General features: G+C 42.8%; 2 protein-coding genes across 2 annotated transcripts in view; one reads left to right on the forward strand and one right to left on the reverse strand.

Moving 5' to 3' along the window:
- Positions 1-3,547: 3,547 nt before the first annotated feature.
- On the reverse strand, positions 3,548-3,987 carry LOC137223702 (small ribosomal subunit protein uS12-like). The gene has a single exon (XM_067735934.1). It carries the CDS (start codon positions 3,985-3,987, stop codon positions 3,559-3,561), a length of 429 nt encoding a protein of 142 aa, XP_067592035.1. The 3' UTR covers positions 3,548-3,558.
- Positions 3,988-9,935: 5,948 nt separating this feature from the next.
- CWH43 (cell wall biogenesis 43 C-terminal homolog) overlaps positions 9,936-20,744 on the forward strand; it is a 72,969-nt gene continuing 62,160 nt past the window's right edge. Inside the window, 6 exon segments of the mRNA XM_067734693.1 lie at positions 9,936-10,115; positions 11,742-11,933; positions 17,354-17,474; positions 18,067-18,221; positions 20,374-20,456; positions 20,458-20,576. Of these exon segments, the coding sequence (XP_067590794.1) occupies positions 10,073-10,115; positions 11,742-11,933; positions 17,354-17,474; positions 18,067-18,221; positions 20,374-20,456; positions 20,458-20,576 (713 nt within the window). The 5' untranslated portion in view covers positions 9,936-10,072.

Raw genomic sequence — 20,744 nt, forward strand, 5'->3', positions numbered from 1 at the left:
AGACGAGAGACTGTATAACTTGAGGGGAGTACAGAGTAGAGAGAAATCTTAGTGTGGTCCTGTGGGAAGTTTGTGAAGTGGCATCTGCCTTCGTCAGTCACCAGAGGAGAAAAGTGGGTGAAGCACAGTTCTCTCTCTTCCACTCGTGGGCAATGCAGCTTTCCTAACATGGAGCGGAGAATCCGACTTAGTAGCAGCATCCTTTCTACCACTTTTAAAAGACCGGAGTATTGCAACATTGCTGTTCTTGGGGTATGTCCTACTGATCGCTTTATAATGATGTTCTCTTCGGGAGGGAGAAAGATAGGCCTGGACTTGTAGCAAAAGGCTGTAGCAGGTGGCCAAGTGCCTCAATTCTGAGCCAGGCTGCTGAGACTCAAAGCCCACCTCTGTCATTTGCTGTGCAACCTTAGTCAGTGGTTTAACCTCTCTGTGGCCCAGTTTCCTCATCTGAAAACAAGAGTAGTAATAGTGCTACAATAGTGATGGATTGTTGTGAGCATTACCTGAGTTAATAAGACAATATGAAGAACTTGGTATAATGCCTGGCATAGAGTCAGCCCCATGGAGGTATTAGCTGTTATTGTGAATAGTTACGCCAAGGATCTTGGGCATCAGTGTTGGAAAGGACCCTGGGGTTTAACTAACCATGACCTTTCCACCTGCCACCAGCCCGTGTTACTGCTATGATTGCTTTGTCTGTTCTTCACCAACATGAAATTCTTTTAATTTTGCATGAAACAGACCTGCAAATTAATATTTGCTTTTTCAAGATTAGAAGAGGCAGTTCTTAAGTAGAAAAACAATGGACTCTCCTGCAAGGTAATAAGGAAGAAGACACTCTTTAGGAGAAACTCATTTTGGTGTAGTAAAATTCTGAAGCACAGTGCTCATAACAGTATAACCAAATAAATAATTATAATACTGGGGATGGAGGGGTGTCTACATGCAATTAATTATCTGGCTCTTTTGATTTATTTTAACTGTATAGGGAAGCTATGTTTATGCTTCACATCTTTCTTAAAACATTTGTCCTCTAAAATATTCCAAAGCATCAAAGTAAAACCTCTGGCCCCAGGCAGTATGCAAAAATAACCTTTTATTTTGTTGTTAGCTTTGATGGCAATGCAGTCTATTATTTGGAATTGCTCTACTTCACTGTCCCCTGCTGGTCAAGGCCCAGGACAACCCACAGCTCCATGACCACACCGGTCAGCTTCTGATTTTGTGCTCCCCAAAGGCTGCAAAAAGATAGCCCAATTTCTTCTAATTAAGAAAATACATTGCTACTTTAACTTACATCCTGGCCAAGTCCTGGTTTTGTGTGACCTGTAACTTATTCAGTTTGGGGGACCCTCTTTAAGATGAAAGAATAAAAAATTAGAAACACAAAATCAGATATGGAAGAGAATATCTGTTTTTCAATGAGAAAAGAAATAACAGGTTACAAATTTCAAAATGCTGACAACTACTACAAACACCACATAATCCAGAAAACTAAAATATTTTTTATTAACTAGCTCTCTCACACACCTCCCTGACAATCTTTTTCCCTGCATTAAAAAATTCTTTGTCTGTTAGTAAAAAAAAACGATTTTGTAATATTTTCTATGGTGGGAATAGAAAGATAATTCAGATTTTCCTTGATCATGGTTCATCAAATTTTTTTACTGTTGATAGTTGAGAAGAATTTCTCTCAACTTCACAATCCATTTGTAGTGTTGTATGCATTTTAGGCTGGTGGTCAAATTTGGGGAAATTTCTATGATCCATGTGTGAGATTTCAGGACATTTTCTAACTTTCTTGTATAATATGTAATCTTGAATACTCTTTGAAACTGATAGCACTTATTAACCAGTTTATCTCTATGTCCCCCTTGTAGTGGTATGATTTCTGTTATTTTTTTTTTTTTAGATGGCAGCACTTCATGTCAAATTGGCATGATATCTAAATATTGTTCCAATTAAAGGTATTTTCGCTTCCCTCCCTTAATGGGATCATCAAACAATCCAAAGACCAATTTATTACTTCTATTTGAAATTTGTCTCTTCCTCTTGATGAATTTACTGCTTTTGGTATGATCTGAAATTTTTTGGTCACAATTTGCTTTTCAATGTCAGTCTAATTTCTCTTGGTTTCATTCTTCATAGTAACCACTTTTGTTTCATATTCCACTAATTTTTTAATCCGAATTTTCTTTCAAAATGGTAACTATGTGAGGTGATGGGTGTGTTAGCAAACTTTATTGTGATAATCATTTCACAGTAGATATGTATATTACATCACCATGTCGTACACCTTAAATTTATACAGCTTGGTCAATTGTACCTCAATAACGTTGGAAAAAAATGTTTTCTTTCAGTTCTTTAATAAAATAAATGACAAATCAAATGATGTTTGTCGCTTCTCATTTGTTTTACTGAAACTTTGCAAAACAACTTTCAAAACTGCAGCTGATACATTCCCCACCCTCCCCCATTTCTCCTCAGCAGGAACCATAACTGCCTGCAGTCACTCTAATGCCTTCGATATGAGGGAAATGTGATAGACAAGAAGTTGGAGTGGAAAGGGACAGCTATCTAAACCAACTGTGGTTAAAACATCTTACTTTTGAAAATTTTGTGTAAATGGATGATCACGTGAGCACAGTGCTGGGACCCCTCGCAGGGGTCCTTAACTCCATGGGGACTCTTCCACATCTCACTGTAATCCCTTATGTTTCCAGGAGGTGCCAGAGTTTGGGGACAACTCTGTATTACTTATTGATTCCTTTCTGCTGTTCCTGTCCATGCAGAAAAGTGTTTTAATTTAGATCAGGTTGATGGAAAGTCCGTCTAAAAGAGAGAAAATTCAGAATTAGGAAATATTTTTAAATGTACATTAAAAAAAGTAGATCCACAATTATATTTGATGATTTCACCTCTCTCGGTAATTGATAGAGCAACTAGACAGTCAGTAAGGATATAGTAAACTGGAACAACATTGTGAATAAACTTGTCCTAATTGATATTTATAGAACACTGCATACTTGAAAGTGTACATTTTAAGGCATGAACTAGAAATCAAGAGACTGGTCTAGTTTTGTCCGTGCAATAACTTGACCTTGGGTATGTCACTTACTCATTTGTAAAATGAGAGAACTGTGGTAGCTGCCTAACTAAATAACTGGATCCCTTCGGTTTCTAAGATCCCTTTTAATTCTAAAACTCCATGAACTTGATATACATATGGAACAGACACTAGGTTGATTGCATGAAGAAGGCAAATCAGACCTTTTTTTTTTTTTTTGCTGTACGCGGGCCTCTCACTGTTGTGGCCTCTCCCGTTGTGGAGCACAGGCTCCGGACGCACAGGCTCAGCGGCCATGGCTCACGGGCCCAGCCGCTCCGCAGCATGTGGGATCTTCCTGGACTGGGGCATGAACCCGCATCCCCTGCATTGGCAGGCGGACGCTCAACCACTGCACCACCAGGGAAGCCCCAGACCTTTTTTGTTATTTTATTTATTACTTTCTGGCATATGAAAATTTATTACTATTGTGCTTCCACCATCAAAATCTATGATCTTGGTCTTTCCTTCTTGCCTTTGTATAGGGCCAAAAGAGAGATGTCGGCTACTTTGACAACCTTAAAGTGGACTCTAGGAATGTCAACAACAGCATGACCTTTGTGACCAAATCCAGCAACTGAAACTTCATCATTTTCCTCAATAAAATTCAAGCAACCATCATTGGGTACAAAGGCTGTGATTTTTTTTGCCATTCTTGATGAGCTGAACCATGACTTCCTGATGGTAGAACTTGGCTGTTTGGCTTCAACCATTACGTTTTCAAGTGCAATTCCCTTGGCATGAGAAGCACGTCCAAAAGGGTTGGGCTTCAGGGCTGTGTCAAAATGGGCTTTCTTGTACTGTTTATCATGCCACTTCTGGTCTTTTCGGTGGCTACAGAGCTTCCTGACAGTACGGAAACCGCGACACTTGACCATCCTGCCGGCACCAAGGGGCTGAGTGAAAGAGAGATGCAGCACAGGAAGGAGCCACAAGCCACCTCGAGCCCAGACTTTTTTTTTTTTTTTTTTTGCGGTACGCGGGCCTCTCACTGTTGTGGCCTCTCCCGCTGCGGAGCACAGGCTCCGGACGCGCAGGCCCAGCGGCCATGGCTCACGGGCCCAGCCGCTCCGCGGCATGTGGGATCTTCCCGGACCAGGGCACGAACCCATGTCCCCTGCATCGGCAGGCGGACTCTCAACCACTGCACCACCAGGGAAGCCCGAGCCCAGACCTTTTTAAAAAAAAAAAAAAAAAAGAACTTGTAATAATTACTTGTAATTAGTGTGATTATTTCTTGTGTGCTATTAGGCTTGAAAACTTTGGTTTTAATAAATGAGCTAAGCGTTTGCTCTCTCTGTATTATTATATATATTATATATTATTAATTGGCTTAGAATCCCACATTCTTCTGTTATAGTATACAATTTACTTACAGCCCAGTTCTATAGTGATTACCACTGATTTAATATTGTCAAATTAATATTGTATGTATATATTTCTAGGTAGAGCATCATTCGGTCGTTAGACTTTTTATTGTTGAAAATGTGCCACCTTCTAGGGAAAAAGTAGTTTTAAAAATAATTTAAATAAAAAATAAAAGTCTTGTTGCTATAATCTGCTTTGTATTCTCAAATTTTATTGTCTCTTGGAAAGATCGATGCTATTTCCATCTGACCAGCCAGTTTGCAAGTCTGAAAACAGGTATTGAGGCCCAAAGTATTGGGTCCCAGATTCATTCTCTCCCAGGAGGCCCTGGGCTCCTTATGAGAATTCCTTCCATCCCTCCCTGGCAACCTACTTTACATCCTAGGGATCTCCAGGAGGAACAGTGCCAGAATTCCTTCTGATACACCCTCTGCCCTCCTCCAATGTCTCCTGGACAATGCATCTATCTCATAAGTAAGAGGGACTGATCAACTGATTTTTTCCAGGACACACGTTACGCTGCAGTTTCCACCACTGGACACAGGACCAGCTGGAACGAATATCTTTGCTCAGTGGGCCTCTTGTTTCAAGTTGGCCTTAGCAAGGTCCCCATCACATAGACCACCCAGTGCACACATGGTTAGTAATGCCACATATGGCACAGACGTCTTGGCCTCTAGGGACACGTTTTAGGATAACACACCTGTCCTCTCATGCCACCTTACTCCAATTACCCCCCAGGAGATGCTGGTGGTTTGGGAAGGAGTTGTTGGCATACAACCCTCAGGTCCTCCTCCTTTTCTCTCTGGGCTCGCTGCAGAAAGCATGTGTCATGTCCTGCAATTGACCACCCAGTAAAAGCTCAGCCTGGTGGGGTGAGGCCTGTGGTTTTCTAGGCCTGCCTGTGGCTGACTCCCTCAGATCTTACACTATGTGCCAAGACACGGGAACTAAGCTAATCAAGACGCGGTTCCTTCCCAGGACATCTAGCAACTATGAAGATGTAAAAATTAATACAAACTTGCGTATTGTATTACACACCCAAATTAATACAAAAATTAATACACACCCAAAACTGGGCGATCCCAACACTTTCCCAATTTATCTACCCGCATAAATTATTCCACCTTTGGAGAGTCATCCCACAGGAATACTCCTGACTTAATTGCATATAATGGAGTGGGTAGTACTGCAGAATGTTTTCTGTTTGCCTATTGGAATGGGAGAGAATAGACAGGGAGGTGAGGAAAGAGGAGGAGGGAGCAAACTGGAAACATTTCAAGCAGACTCCGGTGCTGAACTCGTTTTAACTTGCCAGGACGCTGTAGAGTACATCATCACACACGCCTCGTCCTGTTTGTGTTAAGTCAGTAAGGTTCACTTGAGCGTGTCCTAAGTGGCAGGTACATTTCACATTCTTTGTCCTTGGTTTCAAGGTCCCTTCATTAGGCCGCGCTGGTATGTTTGGGGAAATTTCTGTTTTAGACCAAATGATTACTCCCTGAACCCCAAATACAACTTCACTTTTCCTGACTTTGTTCCTTTTCTAGATGTCACTGCATTTACCTGGAATGGCCTTCCCCCAATTCCTGCCCTTTGTAATCTTCTGCATCCTCCCAAGCCCACCTGCCTTGGTCATCTTAGCAGATGTGAGCTTTTGCTCTGTGTAAGAAAGACCCATCCTTTGCTGTTTCTGAATCTGTTTCCTTAGTGAGCTACCTGCAGAATTTTATTTTTTTCTCCAGTTTTCTCTAGTGGGGACCCTGAATTGGTTTCTCACAGTTCTGTCATGGCTGGAATCTAACATATAATGACTTCACAGACACAGAAGCAATTTCTCATACTTCTCAAAAAAGACACACGTATGGATATCTACTTGATTCATTTGTTCATGTGTCTTGTTTCAGTTCAGATTATATACTTTTGGAGGGATGTATGTGTTGTATCTTCTAAGATACTTATTTAACAACCGATGTTCAGTTAATGGCAGAAGAGAAGGAACACATTCCCCCTGAATTCTGGAAGACATAAATCGAAGAAGTCTACCATGAGCCCCCAAAGCTTTATCCTAAAACTTTGTATGCATTTTACAATCCTGTCTGTAACATACCCCTGTTTGTTTTAACATGAAAATGTTATGAACTGCTTATACTAGGTAAACTTAATGCTTTGAAAAGATCTGCCATGTTGAATTTCTGAGCCTATATATCCTCTGATCCACCGCCGCTCACCCCTGCTGTGTATTCCAGTTAAAAAAGCATGGCGGCTAGAAGTTAAATCAATGTTTACGGGATGAATAAACGAATAAAAAAATCTGATAACACTAATGGAAATTTTGTATTTAGGCAACTCCTTCCAGAAATTTACATATTGGGTCACAGTCTTCCAAGGGAGTTAACTCACCAGCAGGAGTATGATCTGTGTTTCTTTCAAGTCCGGCCAGCTAGTGCACAGATGCAATCATTCCTTACTATAATTAGCTTCACTTTACAGGTAGGAAAGTGGAGGCGTAGGCAGATAAACAAGCACCACAGTAGCCGTGAGTAAATAGACCATAACATCCCTGTCTCTCAGGGCACCCAGGCCAACTCCCTCCTGCAGGGGCCCCAAGCGCCCCCAGTTCAGGCCTTCATGTAGCACTTTTCATGCTGGGTTGAGATTACTTGAGCACTTCAGACTCCACCCGTGGGCCAAGAGCTCCTCCTTGCTGGGACTATGTCTTGATCATCTCTGCGCACTCAGCTTCCCACACGGAGGGCTCCTAGAAAGTGTGAGAATGAATAAATAAAAATATATACATCCAAAAAACTGCTGAATCATCCTTGATTTTCCAGGCCTGTCTTCTAAGTAGGCCCTTGTGTTTTTAACTTGTGCTAAGAGTACAAGTCTAAATGAAAAAGAACCTAATGCTTACGTTAGAACACGAACTCAATGTTTCTCAAGACTTTCTTATTCTATTTTTACTGTATTGAAAATGTTCACTCAAGCATATCTTCTTTACTCTGGATTGATTCCCTTTCAACTCTTTGGGAAACCCTAGTGGACCAGGCCACAGCGATTGTTTTTGTCTCTGAGAACAGGCACTCCCTGCTCTGCTGCTGCAGGAACACAGCTTGGTTGTCTTCTGTGGGGATGACATGAACAGTCTTGGTCACCACTTTTACAGGACCCTGAGTTAAATTGACTTCAGATAGATACAAGGAAAATTCCTTGTTAACTATTTTATAGGTACAGATGGCAAATCTACAACTTGTAATGTTTTTTTTTTTTGTTTTTTTTTTTGTGGTACGCGGGCCTCTCACTGTTGTTGCCTCTCCCGTTGCGGAGCACAGGCTCCAGACGCGCAGGCTTAGTGGCCATGGCTCACGGGCCCAGCCGCTCCGCGGCATGTGGGATCTTCCTGGACTGGGGCACGAACCCGTGTCCCCTGCATCAGCAGGCGGACTCTCAACCACTGCGCCACCAGGGAAGCCCTATCTGACTTTTTTGATTATAGCCATCTTAGTGAGTGTGAAGTAGTATCTCATTGTGGTTTTGATTTGTATTTCCCTAATGAAATGATATTGAATATATTTTCCTGAATATACTTTGCTTATTGGCTACTTGTAGATGTTCTTTGGAAAAAGGCCTATCAAATCCTTTGTTCATCTTTAAAGTGAGTATTACTGAGTTATTATTTTATTTTATTTATTTTTTAAAATAATTTTTATTTATTAATTTTTGGCTGCATTGGGTCTTTGTTGCCGTGCACGGGCTTTCTCTAGTTGTGGTGAGTGGGGGCTACACTTTGTTGAGGTGCGTGGGCTTCTCATTGCGGTGGCCTCTCTTGTTGAGGAGCACAGGCTCTAGGCGTGTGGGCTTCAGTAGTTGTGGTCCACAGGCTCTAGAGCACAGGCTCAGTAGTTGTGGTGCACAGGCTTTGTTGCTCCACGGCATGTGGGATCTTCTTGGACCAGGGCTCGAACACGTGTCCCCTGCATTGGCAGGCAGATTCTTAACCACTGTGCCACCAGGGAAGTCCCTGAGTTGTAATTTTTAAAAATATATATTCCAGATACCAGTTCCTTACCAGATGTATCATTATAAAATATTTTCTCCCATCCTGTGCATTGTCTTTTCACTTTCTTGGACTGTGTCCTTTGAAGCACAAAAGCTTTTAGTTTTGATGAAGTCCAATTTATTTATTACTTCTTTTGTCATTTGTGCTTTTGCTGTTGTATCTAAGAATCCATAGTCTAACTAAAGATCATGAAGAGTTACTCCTTTGTTTTAAGATTTTTATAGTTTCATCTCTTACATTTAAGTCTTTGATCCATTTTGAGTTAATTTTTGTATATGGTATGAGATTGGGGGGGTGTCCGATTTACCCTTTTTCCTGTGGAATTTCAATTGTTCTAAATCCATTTGTTGAGAAGACCACCCCTTCCCTCATGTAATTGTTTTGGCAAGCTGTTGAAAATCATTTGCGCCTAAATGAGAGGGTTTATTCCAGGACTCTCAATTCTATTCAATTGATCTCTATCTGGTGACAATGAGTACTAGTTAGTAATTAAGCGATTTGGAACTCTGCTCAAAACTGCTCTTAACTGTTTTACACTTTTAGACAATCCATCATTGTTTAATTTCAGAGCAAACCTTCCGAAAGTGGTAAATGACAAACTGTTCCCAAAAAATTAAAGCGAATTAAAATAAATTGTTTGAGAAGGTTCTAAAAAACTCAAAACATCCTGGGGTGTGGTAATATTTGAATGAGAAATAACTGGCCTAGTTCACTCGCTCCATTGTTAGAACGTCTCTCCCTTTCTCCTCAGGGACGGGCACTCTCAAAGATCATTATCCATAAAGTGGAGGAAGGCAGAACTTCCACTGCCATCACTGGTTTTCTCTCCCCTGAGCAAGTGTTGCGACGTCTCTAAAAGCCATAGAAAATTCTGTAATCTCTAGAATTTTTCAACCGCCTTCCCAGAATGCGATTTGTTTACTACCAAAGCTGAGAAGGAGAAGCGCACACCTGGCCATCGCAGGTGCCCGCTCGCCCGAGAGCGTCGCCCAGGCCTTAGGAACGCCAAGGTCCTGTTCGCACCTGCTCGCCAGAGGCGCTAGAGCCCCTGGCAGCTCAGGCTCCCCACCTGCGTCTAAGCCTTTCCCTCGCAACGCGCCCCTGGGCCTCGTTTAAAGGGCACCACGGGTGCAGAGTTGCAATGATGCAGTCCTCTTGGGCGCTCGCAGCGCGCCATCGCCGGGGCCGCTCTGCCGGCGAGCCCGGCCACCTGGTTTCTTCTGGGCGGCAGGTCGGAGGCCCCCGGGTCCCGCTCGCTGCGCGGTGGCGTCGGCGGAGGCGGTGGCGCGGGACCGCGGGCCGCGCAGAGGCGGTGGGGCCGGGAGGGCGGTGCTGGATGGGACGGGGCGGGGGCAGCGGGCCCCACCTTCGCGTGGGCGCGGCTTGCGGGTGGGCGGGCGGCTGGGCGGCCGGCGGCAGACTTAACGGGAGCCTGAGGCGTGGACGCCGACCCCGGAGAGCTCGGCGGCCGGCGCAGTGCGGCGGGTGTGCGGGCCGCGCGGCTTCCCTCGGCGGCGCCGCTCCGGGCCTCGGCCATGCCCTCGCTGTGGAGAGAAGTGCTCCTGGAGAGCCTTCTGGGTAAGCCGAGGCCGCCCGCCGCGCATTCGCCGGTCCGCTCCCCCGGCCCTGCCCGGAGCCGCGGTGCTCCGCCGGGTTGGCTGAGCTCCCGGAGGGAGGAACGCGCGCTTGGTGCCCGGAATAGAGATGCTTATCGTCCCCTGGCAACTTCTGCTGCTGGAGGAATTGAGAGAGAGAGAGAGCTCCCACGCCACCCTGGTGTTGCGCCCAAGGGGCCCGACTTCTTCACCTGTCGGCCTTGAACCACGAAGCTGGTACCAACCCCGAGTCCCCTCACCCGTGATCTTTAAGTTTAACTGAATAAATTTCAGCACCGAACTTTACCTTTCAGAAGGAAAGGGGCACCCGTTTCCCCCGGTAGCTGTAGGTGAGCACTCAGCGCGGTGGCTACCGCCTGGGTTGACCCCTCACAAGTGGCCTTGGGTAGTGGCTGCACATTTGAGTATTTGGCGGAAAACGTCGAACTGGAGCCCCATGTGCTCACTTAGCAGCTTTGCAAAAAGTCCCAAGAACAATTATTGTTGTAATATTGTCGGAGTTGTATGGTTGAAATCAGAATTCCCAGACAAACGTTCAGGAGATTGCTAGCATCTCGCTGTTCACGATGAAGGGGAGGGGTGCCTTCCTAAGAACTTGATTTTCTGGGAGCTGGTAATGCTCGGGCTGGGGGGCGGGGCTCATTTTTTGGCCCAGTCTGTATCTCACAAGTACGCGATGTAAAGCGAATTACATTCAGTGAGTATCTAGGGTGCTAGGTACTGTGTGTACTTAATCTTTTTTAATCTTAATAACTGCGAGGTGGTTAAAAGTACTGCTTTCGGTGGTTAAGGATGGTTTGGAACCAGACCACTCGGTTTTAAGTTCACTCTGCCATTTGCCACTTTTGTGACCTTAGGCAATTACTTAACTTTCTGAGTCTAAGGAGTTTTTGTTGTTTGATTTTGCATTTGTAAGAGGGGAGTAGAAATAGTGTCAATTTCATAGGATGCAGAAGAAGAGAAGAGGATCAGGGTGAATACTTAGCACAGAGCCTAGTGCATGGTAACTGCCCATTGGTTAATTATCATCATTGTAGAAGATTGCACAGTCAGTAGTTGGCAGCTGTGAAAGTAATGTCAAATCTGCGTTTTCCACTACTCTACACTGTCTCCTAAGGGTTAGGTTTAAAATAGTTTGCTCACAAGAAAATGATTATTTCCTAACTAACGTGCCTTTGGCTGTAGTCTGGAGTGGGAGGAAGGAGTTCTGCCGTTTGTTACTCTTTTTGATTTTCACGATATTTCTCAATAAAGAAGGGTCGATTTAGTTAAGGAAATTTTATCAATCGGGGTCCTGACAGGAAACCAGATTTAACCTAGATGGTCCAAATGAAGAGCCTTTAATAAAGGGACTACCTACCTACGGGAGGTATGAATGAGGTTAAAGGGACAAGCAAGGGATGTTGAGCCATTCTCATTCTGGGCCTGACAGGAAAGGGGAGGAATTCTGTTACTGGAACCCAGTTAAGGCCAGGGTCATGAAGGAGGGCGGCCGGCCGGAGGAGTTTTAGTGGAGGGAAGGGCTACTGTTTGAAACAATGAGAAAGTTATACTTTCTTTCTCTCTTAAAAACTTTTGTTTTCCCTAGGATATGTTTCTTGGTCTCTCTGCGATGGCCTGGGACCGATGATCTATTACTTTCCCCTGCAAACACTAGAACTCACTGGGCTTGAAGCTTTTGCCATAGCATTTCTTTCTCCATTATTCCTCACAATTCCTCCTGTCTGGAAACTGGTTAGCAAGAAGTGGATGGTAGCCCTGCTGTGGATAATTACCGTTGGTAAGATTTAAAAGTGATTCCTCAAGTTTTTTGGTTTTTTTGCTTTTAGTTAAAAATCAAGTGAAAATATGTAGACCGTTCTTTGAATGCTAAATGATTAAATAAAAAATAAAAGATTTCTCTGTCTCTTACTACTACCCTGAAGAGTTTTAGTAGAATTGGAAGTCTAGACCAAGAGTCAGCATATTTACATGATTAACTTTTCCGTCAGTTTGGAAGAGCTTAAGGATCACTGAGATGAAGAGGGGAAAGATACCTTGGAGAACAGCTTAACTCTTGAACATATTTTTGTTCTTTTTTCCAACTATGACATGAAACTCCGAAGCCATTAAAAAGTTGTTAAATGATACTGCCTAAAAATATGAAAGTTATGCATGATGAACACCGTGTTAAGCAAAGGCAATCAACAGGTTAGGACAGCTGTTGCAGCTCTTCCAGTCAGAGGACTAATTTCATTAATATATGGAGTTCTTACAAATCAATAATAAAAAGGGACCAATAGTTCAACAGAAGAGAAAGCAAAGGATATGATCAGTTTACTGGAAAGGAAATATAACTGGTTCTTAAAAAGATACTAAAATGTATAGAATACAAATCATACACACACACATATATGCATAGACAGTCTCACATATCAGGTTGGCAAAGAACAAACTCTGACAACACTGTTGTAAGCGTGGGAAAGCAGGCACTTACGCATTGCTGGCAGAGCTGTAAAGTGTCACAACTTCTGCAAAGGATCAGTTAGCATTGTTTATCAAAAGGACAAATATGTATCTTTCACTCAGCAATCCCCCTTCTGGGAGTATATCCTATAGATAAACTCACATATGTGTAAAATGATAAAAATAAAAGGTTATTTAATCATTGCAGCAATGTTTATAATAATAATGTTAGAAACAACCTATATGTCATTTGTATGGGATCGGTTAGGTTAAATAAGTTATGGTTCTAAAACTTGGAGTACTATAGAATACTATGCAGCTATATTAAAGAATGAGAACATTTCTGTAAGGAAATGGAATGTTCTTCAAAATATGTTGTTAAGTGGGAAAAAAGAAGCGCTAAACAGTATGTGCAGAATACTAGCATTTGTGTAAAATAGGTTAGATGAAAATATATTTAATAGTTAATTGGACATGCATTAAACAGGTCTAGAAGTATTTTTTAAAAACCTGATACCATTTTAGTTGCTTCCAAGGTGAAAAATTTGGTACCTAGACACAGGTATGAAAGGGAAACTTTGCACTGTATACCTTTTGTAGTTTTCGAATTCTGAAGTTCAGTACGTCACATCGCCAAAACCCAGCAATTAGAAAATGTACACTTACTATCACAGACACTTGAGGTTATTAACATTAATAAATATTGAGAGACCTTGGAGAAGTACTGGTAGTAAAAAAAAGTAAGGTGAGGTCATGGAGAAAAGGTTTTAAAAAACAAAAACACCAGACTCCAGTCCGGTGGAATCTGTAGCTGAAAAGTCTGCCAGTCTTGCCCTTCTGCTATAATACAGTTGGTTTCTCTGAGTTTTCCAAGTGGCATTTGTTCTTGAGCCAAGCTGTGTATATCTTCTGTCTAGGAACAGTCACTTGACTTTTTTTCAGAAACAGTGACAGGAATCACTAGGGAATTGCCTTCTATTTTTCTGTGCATCAGTCCCTGAAGAAGGCAGAACGTGGTTAGTGAGTGTAGTGAGTTATGTGGTTACCCACAGAGGTCTAGAGCTCAGAAATAGCTGTGGTCAAGACCACTGGAAAATGCATCCTTTTAAAAGATGATGTCTATAGGAATGAAATAACCATGAAATTTTCAGCTCTAGAAATAATAGAAATGAGACTTTCTTCTTTTTGAGTATATATAGTAACTGAGTTAAGCTGGCCTTGGCTTACAGAATCCTTCTATGAATGACGATGGCCTCATCACACTCCTTGGTTGGCTTTATGAGAGGGATCTGCTCAGTGGCCCTTTTTCGCTGCCTTTGCTCAATGCTGCCTGTGGCAGCTTTACCTACAAAGCCACCCACCGAACAGTTACTGGGACAGTTTTGTATTTTTGAGTCCAGTTCTGGCCCAGGAACTTCTGGAGGCTATAATGTAATAGGAAATAACTTCGACGGGGGGTATGAGATTTGAGATGCTTCTTGTTGCTCCCCTTTCATCTGCTTCTTCCCTGAAAACCCATCACCTTGAGTAGAGGAAGAATTGTATTTGAGAAAGGGGAGTGGGTAGGAAAGTGACTCAGAGTTGAGGATGAAGAAACCAGTTTTTTTTTTTTTTTAACACCTTTATTGGGGTATAATTGCTTTACAATGGTGTGTTAGTTTCTGCTTTATAACAAAGTGAATCAGTTATACATATACATATGTTCCCATATCTCTTCCCTCTTGCGTCTCCCTGCCTCCCACCCTCCCTATCCCACCCCTCCAGGCGGTCACAAAGCACCGAGCTGATCTCCCTGTGCTATGCGGCCGCTTCCCACTAGCTATCTATTTTACGTTTGGTAGTGTATATATGTCCATGCCTCTCTCTCGCTTTGTCACAGCTCACCCTTCCCCCTCCCCGTATCCTCAAGTCCATTCTCCAGTAGGTCTGTGTCTTTATTCCTGTCTTACCCCTAGGTTCTTCATGACATTTTTTTTTTCTTAAATTCCATATATATGTGTTAGCATACGGTATTTGTCTCTCTCTTTCTGACTTACTTCACTCTGTATGACAGACTCTAGGTCTATCCACCTCATTACAAATAGCTCAATTTCGTTTCTTTTTATGGCTGAGTAATATTCCATTGTATATATGTGCCACATCTTCTTTATCCATTCATCCGATGATGGGCACTTAGGTTGTTTCCATCTCCGGGCTATTGTAAATAGAGCTGCAATGAACATTTTGGTACATGACTCTTTTTGAATTATGGTTTTCTCAGGGTATATGCCCAATAGTGGGATTGCTGGGTCATATGGTAGTTCTATTTGTAGTTTTTTAAGGAACCTCCATACTGTTCTCCATAGTGGCTGTACCAATTCACATTCCTACCAGCAGTGCAGGAGTGTTCCCTTTTCTCCACACCCTCTCCGGCATTTATTGTTTCTAGATTTTTTGATGATGGCCATTCTGACTGGTGTGAGATGATATCTCATTGTAGTTTTGATTTGCATTTCCCTAATAAGCTCAAAATGGATTAAAGACCTAAATGTAAGGCCAGACACTGTAAAACTCTTAGAGGAAAACATAGGCAGAACACTCTATGACATAAATCACAGCAAGATCCTTTTTGACCCACCTCCTACAGAAATGGAAATAAAAACAAAAATAAACAAATGGGAACTAATGAAACTTCAAAGCTTTTGCACAGCAAAGGAAACCATAAACAAGACCAAAAGACAACCCTCAGAATGGGAGAAAATATTTGCAAATGAAGCAACTGACAAAGGATTAATTTACAAGCAGCTCATGCAGCTCAGTAACAAAAAAACAAACAACCCAATCCAAAAATGGGCAGAAGACCTAAATAGACATTTCTCCAAAGAAGATATACAGACTGCCAACAAACACATGAAAGAAACCAGTTTTTGTCAGATGCTCTTCCAGGTAGCCATTGAGCTTTGTTGATGCTAAAGAGAGGCTGAAGTAAGCCATGATTTGCCTTAAAACTCCCTTTTCAGATGCTTCTTAAGGAAACGAAACAACTTTGTTTTTACAGAGTCCTAAGGCATTCTTACATAACTACAAAGAAGATCTGAGTGTTCTGTGCTATCTCATCGCTGACACCTCAGATATTTTAAGTTGATTACTATGTAGTTAACTATTAAACTAGTTCATACTACCAGTGATTTAGGTTATTTCTGACCTTAAATATCTTGACCCACTAAAATGGCTACGTTCAAAATCATAGACAATAAGTGTTGACAAGGATATGAAGAAATTGAAACCCTCACACACTGCTGGTGGAAATGTAAAATGGTGCAGCTGATTTGGAAAACAGCTTGGCAGTTCCTCAAGATGTTAAACATAGTTGTCATATGACCCAACACCTCCACTCCTTGGTATAGACCCAAGAAAAATGGAAACATATGTTCACATAAGACCTGGTACACAAATGTTCCTAACATCATTATTCATAGTAGCCAAAAAGTAGAAACAACTCAGATGCCCATCAACTGATGAATGGATTAAAAAAAGGCAGTATATCCATGCCATGGGATATTATTTAGCCATAAAAAGGAATGAAGCACTGATACATGGTACTACATGCATGGACCTTTTTTTAAAAAGATTAAAAAAAAAAAAAAAGATTAAAAAAAATTTTTTTTTTGCGGTACGCGGGCCTCTCACTGCCGTGGCCTCTCCCGTTGCGGAGCACAGGCTCCGGACGCGCAGGCTCAGCGGCCATGGCTCACAGGACCAGCCGCTTTGCGGCATGTGGGATCCCCCTGGACCGGGGTACGAACCCACGTCCCCTGCATCGGCAGGCGGACTCTCAACCACTGCGCCACCAGGGAAGCCCCTAAAAAAGATTTTATTGAAGTTTAATTTGTTCACAATGTCATGTTAGTTTCAGGTATACAGACGGTGATTCAGTTTTGTATATAATATAATATATATTTCAGATTCTTTTTCCCTATAGGTTATTACAAAATACTGAGAATAGTTCCCTGTGCTATACAGTAGGTCCCTGTTGGTTATCTATTTTAAATATAGTAATGTGTATATGTTAATCCCAACCTCCTAATTGTCCCCCTCGCTTACTTTTCCCATCGGTAACCATAAGTTTGTTTTCTATGTCTGTGAATCTCTTTCTCTTTTGCAAATAAGTTCATTCGTATCTTTTTTTTTTTTTTTTTTTTGTAAGATTCCACATGTAAGTGGTATCATATATTTGTCTTTCTCCGTTTGGCTTACTTCACTTAGTATGATAGTCTCTAGGCCCATCAACATGGATGAACCTCGAAAACATTATGCTAAGTGAAAAAAACCAGTCACAGAAGGCTGCGTATTTTATGATTTCATTTATATGAAATGTCCAGAATAGGAAAAATCCATACAGATAGGAAGTAGAGAAGTGATTGCGGGGGGCTGGGGGTCGGGGTTGGGGGGAAGAGGAGGAAAGGGAGGGGCTGCTAATGGGCACAGGTTTCTTCCTGGGGTGATGAAAATGTTCTGGAATTAGATGGTGGTAAGAGTTGCACAAATTTGTGAATGTATTAAGAACCATTGAATCATACACTTTAGCAGAGTGAATTTATGGTACGAATGATATCTCAATAAAAATTTTCAAAAAGATTTATGCACTCAGATAATTATATATTAATTCTACCTTCCCGAGTGTAACCATGGTATCAGACACAGCAGTTATCAAATGCAGATCATTGAATACCAATGCATGATTGCCAGAAATGTTTAGTTCTCCTTCATTTGCAGGCAGCATAGCCTCCTTCCAGGCTCCAAATGCCAAACTTCAGCTCGTGGTTCTCGCGCTCGGTCTGTCTTCCTCACTGGTAGTGCAAGCCGTGGCATGGTGGACAGGAAGTGGTTTGCAAAGGTATGTTCATATCTTGTGCCTACAGACAAACAAATGTGGTCAATTACCAAAGGGAAGGTTGGGACTAGGAGCTGCAAGATACAGTCTTTACCTTGCATAAGGCCTTGTAGAAGTCTCACTTTTCACAAAATCGGGATGTGAATATTTGCCATCAGTCTCAATAACGTTGTGAGAATGAAGGCATTATAACAAGTTGCCTAGGTAACGGCTATACAAAGGCTAAGTCATGTGCCAACGAGGCTAAGTCATGTAGATTACCAACAAGACTACCTCATATACTCCTTCTATGACACTGTGAAATTCACAATGGACATAGTACGTTGAAACCACATAAAAAGTTGTTAAAGGGCTTCCCTGGTGGCGCAGCGGTTGAGAGTCCGCCTGCCGATGCAGGGGACACGGGTTCGTGCCCCGGTCCGGGAAGATCCCACATGCCACGGAGCGGCTGGGCCCGTGAGCCATGGCCGCTGAGCCTGCGCGTCCGGAGCCTGTGCTCCACAATGGGAGAGGCCACAGCAGTGAGAGGCCCGCGTACTGCAAAAAAAAAAAAAAAAAAAAAAAAAAGTTGTTAAAAATACTTCCGTACTTACAGGTACTTCGGAATCTGGGGATTCATTTTAGGACAGATTCTTCTTGTTGTTCTCCACATTTGGTACACTTCACTGAACCCAGTCTGGACTTACCAGATGTCCAACAGAGTGATACTGACATTAAGAACCGTCGCCACACTCGATCGCATTTACACAGGTAAGTGTAGGCCCAGTTTATTTAGGGATTTTCTCTTTCTTATCTGAATGTAACACATCTTGGAAAGATAAAACTAGTCTTTCTGCACTCTATCTCCACTTCTACTTTTTCTCCCTCTGCAAGAGTAGCCGGCGCAGGTAGTGGACTGTTATCTAAGCAGAAGGCACCTTTTCCTCGCCAGCATAGAGGGTGACGATAGCAATGCGTCTCTGGCTTGTCTCAGCGTGGAGTGCGAGAGTAGACCCAGGCCTCATACTCCCTGCTGGCTTTCAGCTCTGTCTACCTCCTCTTTCCCTCTGGACAGGACTTTCCAGGACGAGGACGGTGGGAACTGCATGGGTTTGTGTGGTTTTTTTTGGTTTGGTTGTTTTTTGCTTTTGTTCCCGCCCCGCCCCGGGCCCAACTCTGAAGATATTTAAGCTCCAAATATGAAATTTAAAAAGAAAGGAAATCCTACATATTCATACCACCTTTCAGATCACCTGTCTGGAGCTGACAAACAAACTTGGACATTCGCTTCACATGCTAACTCGAGACTCTTCTGAAAAGAAGGGACAAGTGTTACTAGATTCTACATAACTTGCTCCTGGCTTTGTGTGTAACTCTCAGTGAGTCGCTGTTCTTTTGTAAATACAAGGAGAAATCTCACAGGTTAATGGAAGTTTAGAGGGTTTGGCTCACCATGAACAAAGGGCTTGTATAATTCCCCCTTGGCCCCAATTTTGGCATGAAGTGGGGTTAGTGAGAACAAGGGAACATCATGCACGTAAATTGGTCGAGGGACATTGATATTAATTAGAACATTTAGAACTCGGTCTAGTGCCCTAGTATATGTCTTCTATTTCATAAATCGCTAACATGAGGTAGAAACTCAGGCAGCAGATTTCACAGGTACAGCCTGATAAGGATATTCAGGGTATCGCTTACATTTCCCGACTGGAGTTTTCTTCTTTCTCACCTCTGTTTTAAATTTATGTGACCCAGTTGTTGGTCCCTTCCTGTTTTTGCACTGTGCCCCATTTACAAAACTTGACTCCCCACCAGCTTCCCCAGGATGTCTGATCATCCCAGGCATTTTTGGGGGTTGCTTTGTTGAAGATTTGCTGGGTCTTGGGGGAGGGTCACCCACCATAGTATGAAGCAGTGTTAATCAGCAAATTCAGCTTAGGCTTCTCTCTTCTCCAAAGACTGTCTCCTAGCCTCCAGGCCCTGGCCTCCTTCCGTCTTCACATCTTCTCTCCCTCATCCCTGTAGCTTTCAGCTCTGCTTCTCCTTCCCCTCACTCCTTTATTGGCAGAATGGCTTTCTTCCTCTTTGTGAAATCGGCCTGTCATCCTCACAGGCAGACCCGAAGTTTTCTTTCTATCCTGGAGAGGGCTTCTCAGTGTCATGAAGCATCTACCCAGCAGGTTCTCTGTTCCTACAAAGAAATTCTCCTGCCAGCATTTTCTCCAGTAGTTACATTTCTGTATGTGAAGTCATTAATGCAACACACTGAGACCTCGTGGTTAAACAGTCCCGGGAAGTATAGTATAGTGAAGTGCACAGGTGCTGCCTAAGTTCTCTTTACCAGCTGTATGATCTTGGGCAAGTTACTTGTTTTCTCTGAGCCTCAGTTTTTTAATTTGTGAAATGGGATTAGTAATAGAGCCTACCTCGTAAAGTGGTTGTGAAAATTAAATGAGTTCATTTAAAGGGCTGGGCATAGGGCCTGGCCCATGGTAACTGCTCAGGCGATGCCCTGTTATCACTCCGGGGACACAGAGGGTTAGATGAGAGCCCTGTTCTTCTGGGGAGAAGCAGCCTGGTATTCTGAAAGTGTTCCACTCAAGGTGGACTGCATTTGTTCCCTGAACACACCTTTCACTTTTCGTACATATATTTTAGCTCATACTCTTAATTTCACTTTAATGAAGTAAATAAATTTCTGCATTTTCAGTTGTCAAATTCCAAAATGATGGGTTCTCCCTAAATCGTTCCCGATCTAGCCTGCCTGAAATAACCCCTCCCACTGACTACCTCCCAGCACATTCTGCTTTGGACTGGGTCTCATCTCCTCTTCTGAAGTCAGCTCCTTGAGGCCAGGTACCATTCTGTTAAATACAGAGGGTAAATTTCCATGTAACGGATCCTTTTCCATTTTTCATTCTAGATGGTGCCTGCTGTAGACCTGAGGGGAAGAAGTCTGAGGAGGCAGCCAGGGTGATGGCTTCTAGACCGAACTGGTTGTTGGCAGGGGGCTGCCTTTGGCAGTCTCATGTTCCTTACCCACTGGATTTTTGGAGAAGTCTCTCTTGTTTCCAGATGGGCAGTGAGTGGGCATCCCCATCCAGGGCCAGATCCTAACCCATTTGGGTGAGTTTGGGTGTGGAAGCAATCCAGCAATTGGCTAGTATTGTTGAAGAAATTCCTCCTCTGTTTGAGCAGGTAGACCTGCACCAGCCCGATGTTTCGTATTCCTCTTTCCCTAGATGTCAGAAACATTGCAGGACATTACTGCAGTAGGACAGTACTGGATCCACT

Source organism: Pseudorca crassidens, chromosome 4 (genome assembly GCF_039906515.1).
Source record: "Pseudorca crassidens isolate mPseCra1 chromosome 4, mPseCra1.hap1, whole genome shotgun sequence".
NCBI classification, from domain to species: Eukaryota; Metazoa; Chordata; class Mammalia; order Artiodactyla; family Delphinidae; genus Pseudorca; species Pseudorca crassidens.

What these genes read in the sequence shown, in the direction of transcription:
- LOC137223702 (XM_067735934.1), bottom strand. Translation starts at nt 3,987, where the DNA reads ATGGTCAAGTGTCGCGGTTTCCGTACTGTCAGGAAGCTCTGTAGCCAC.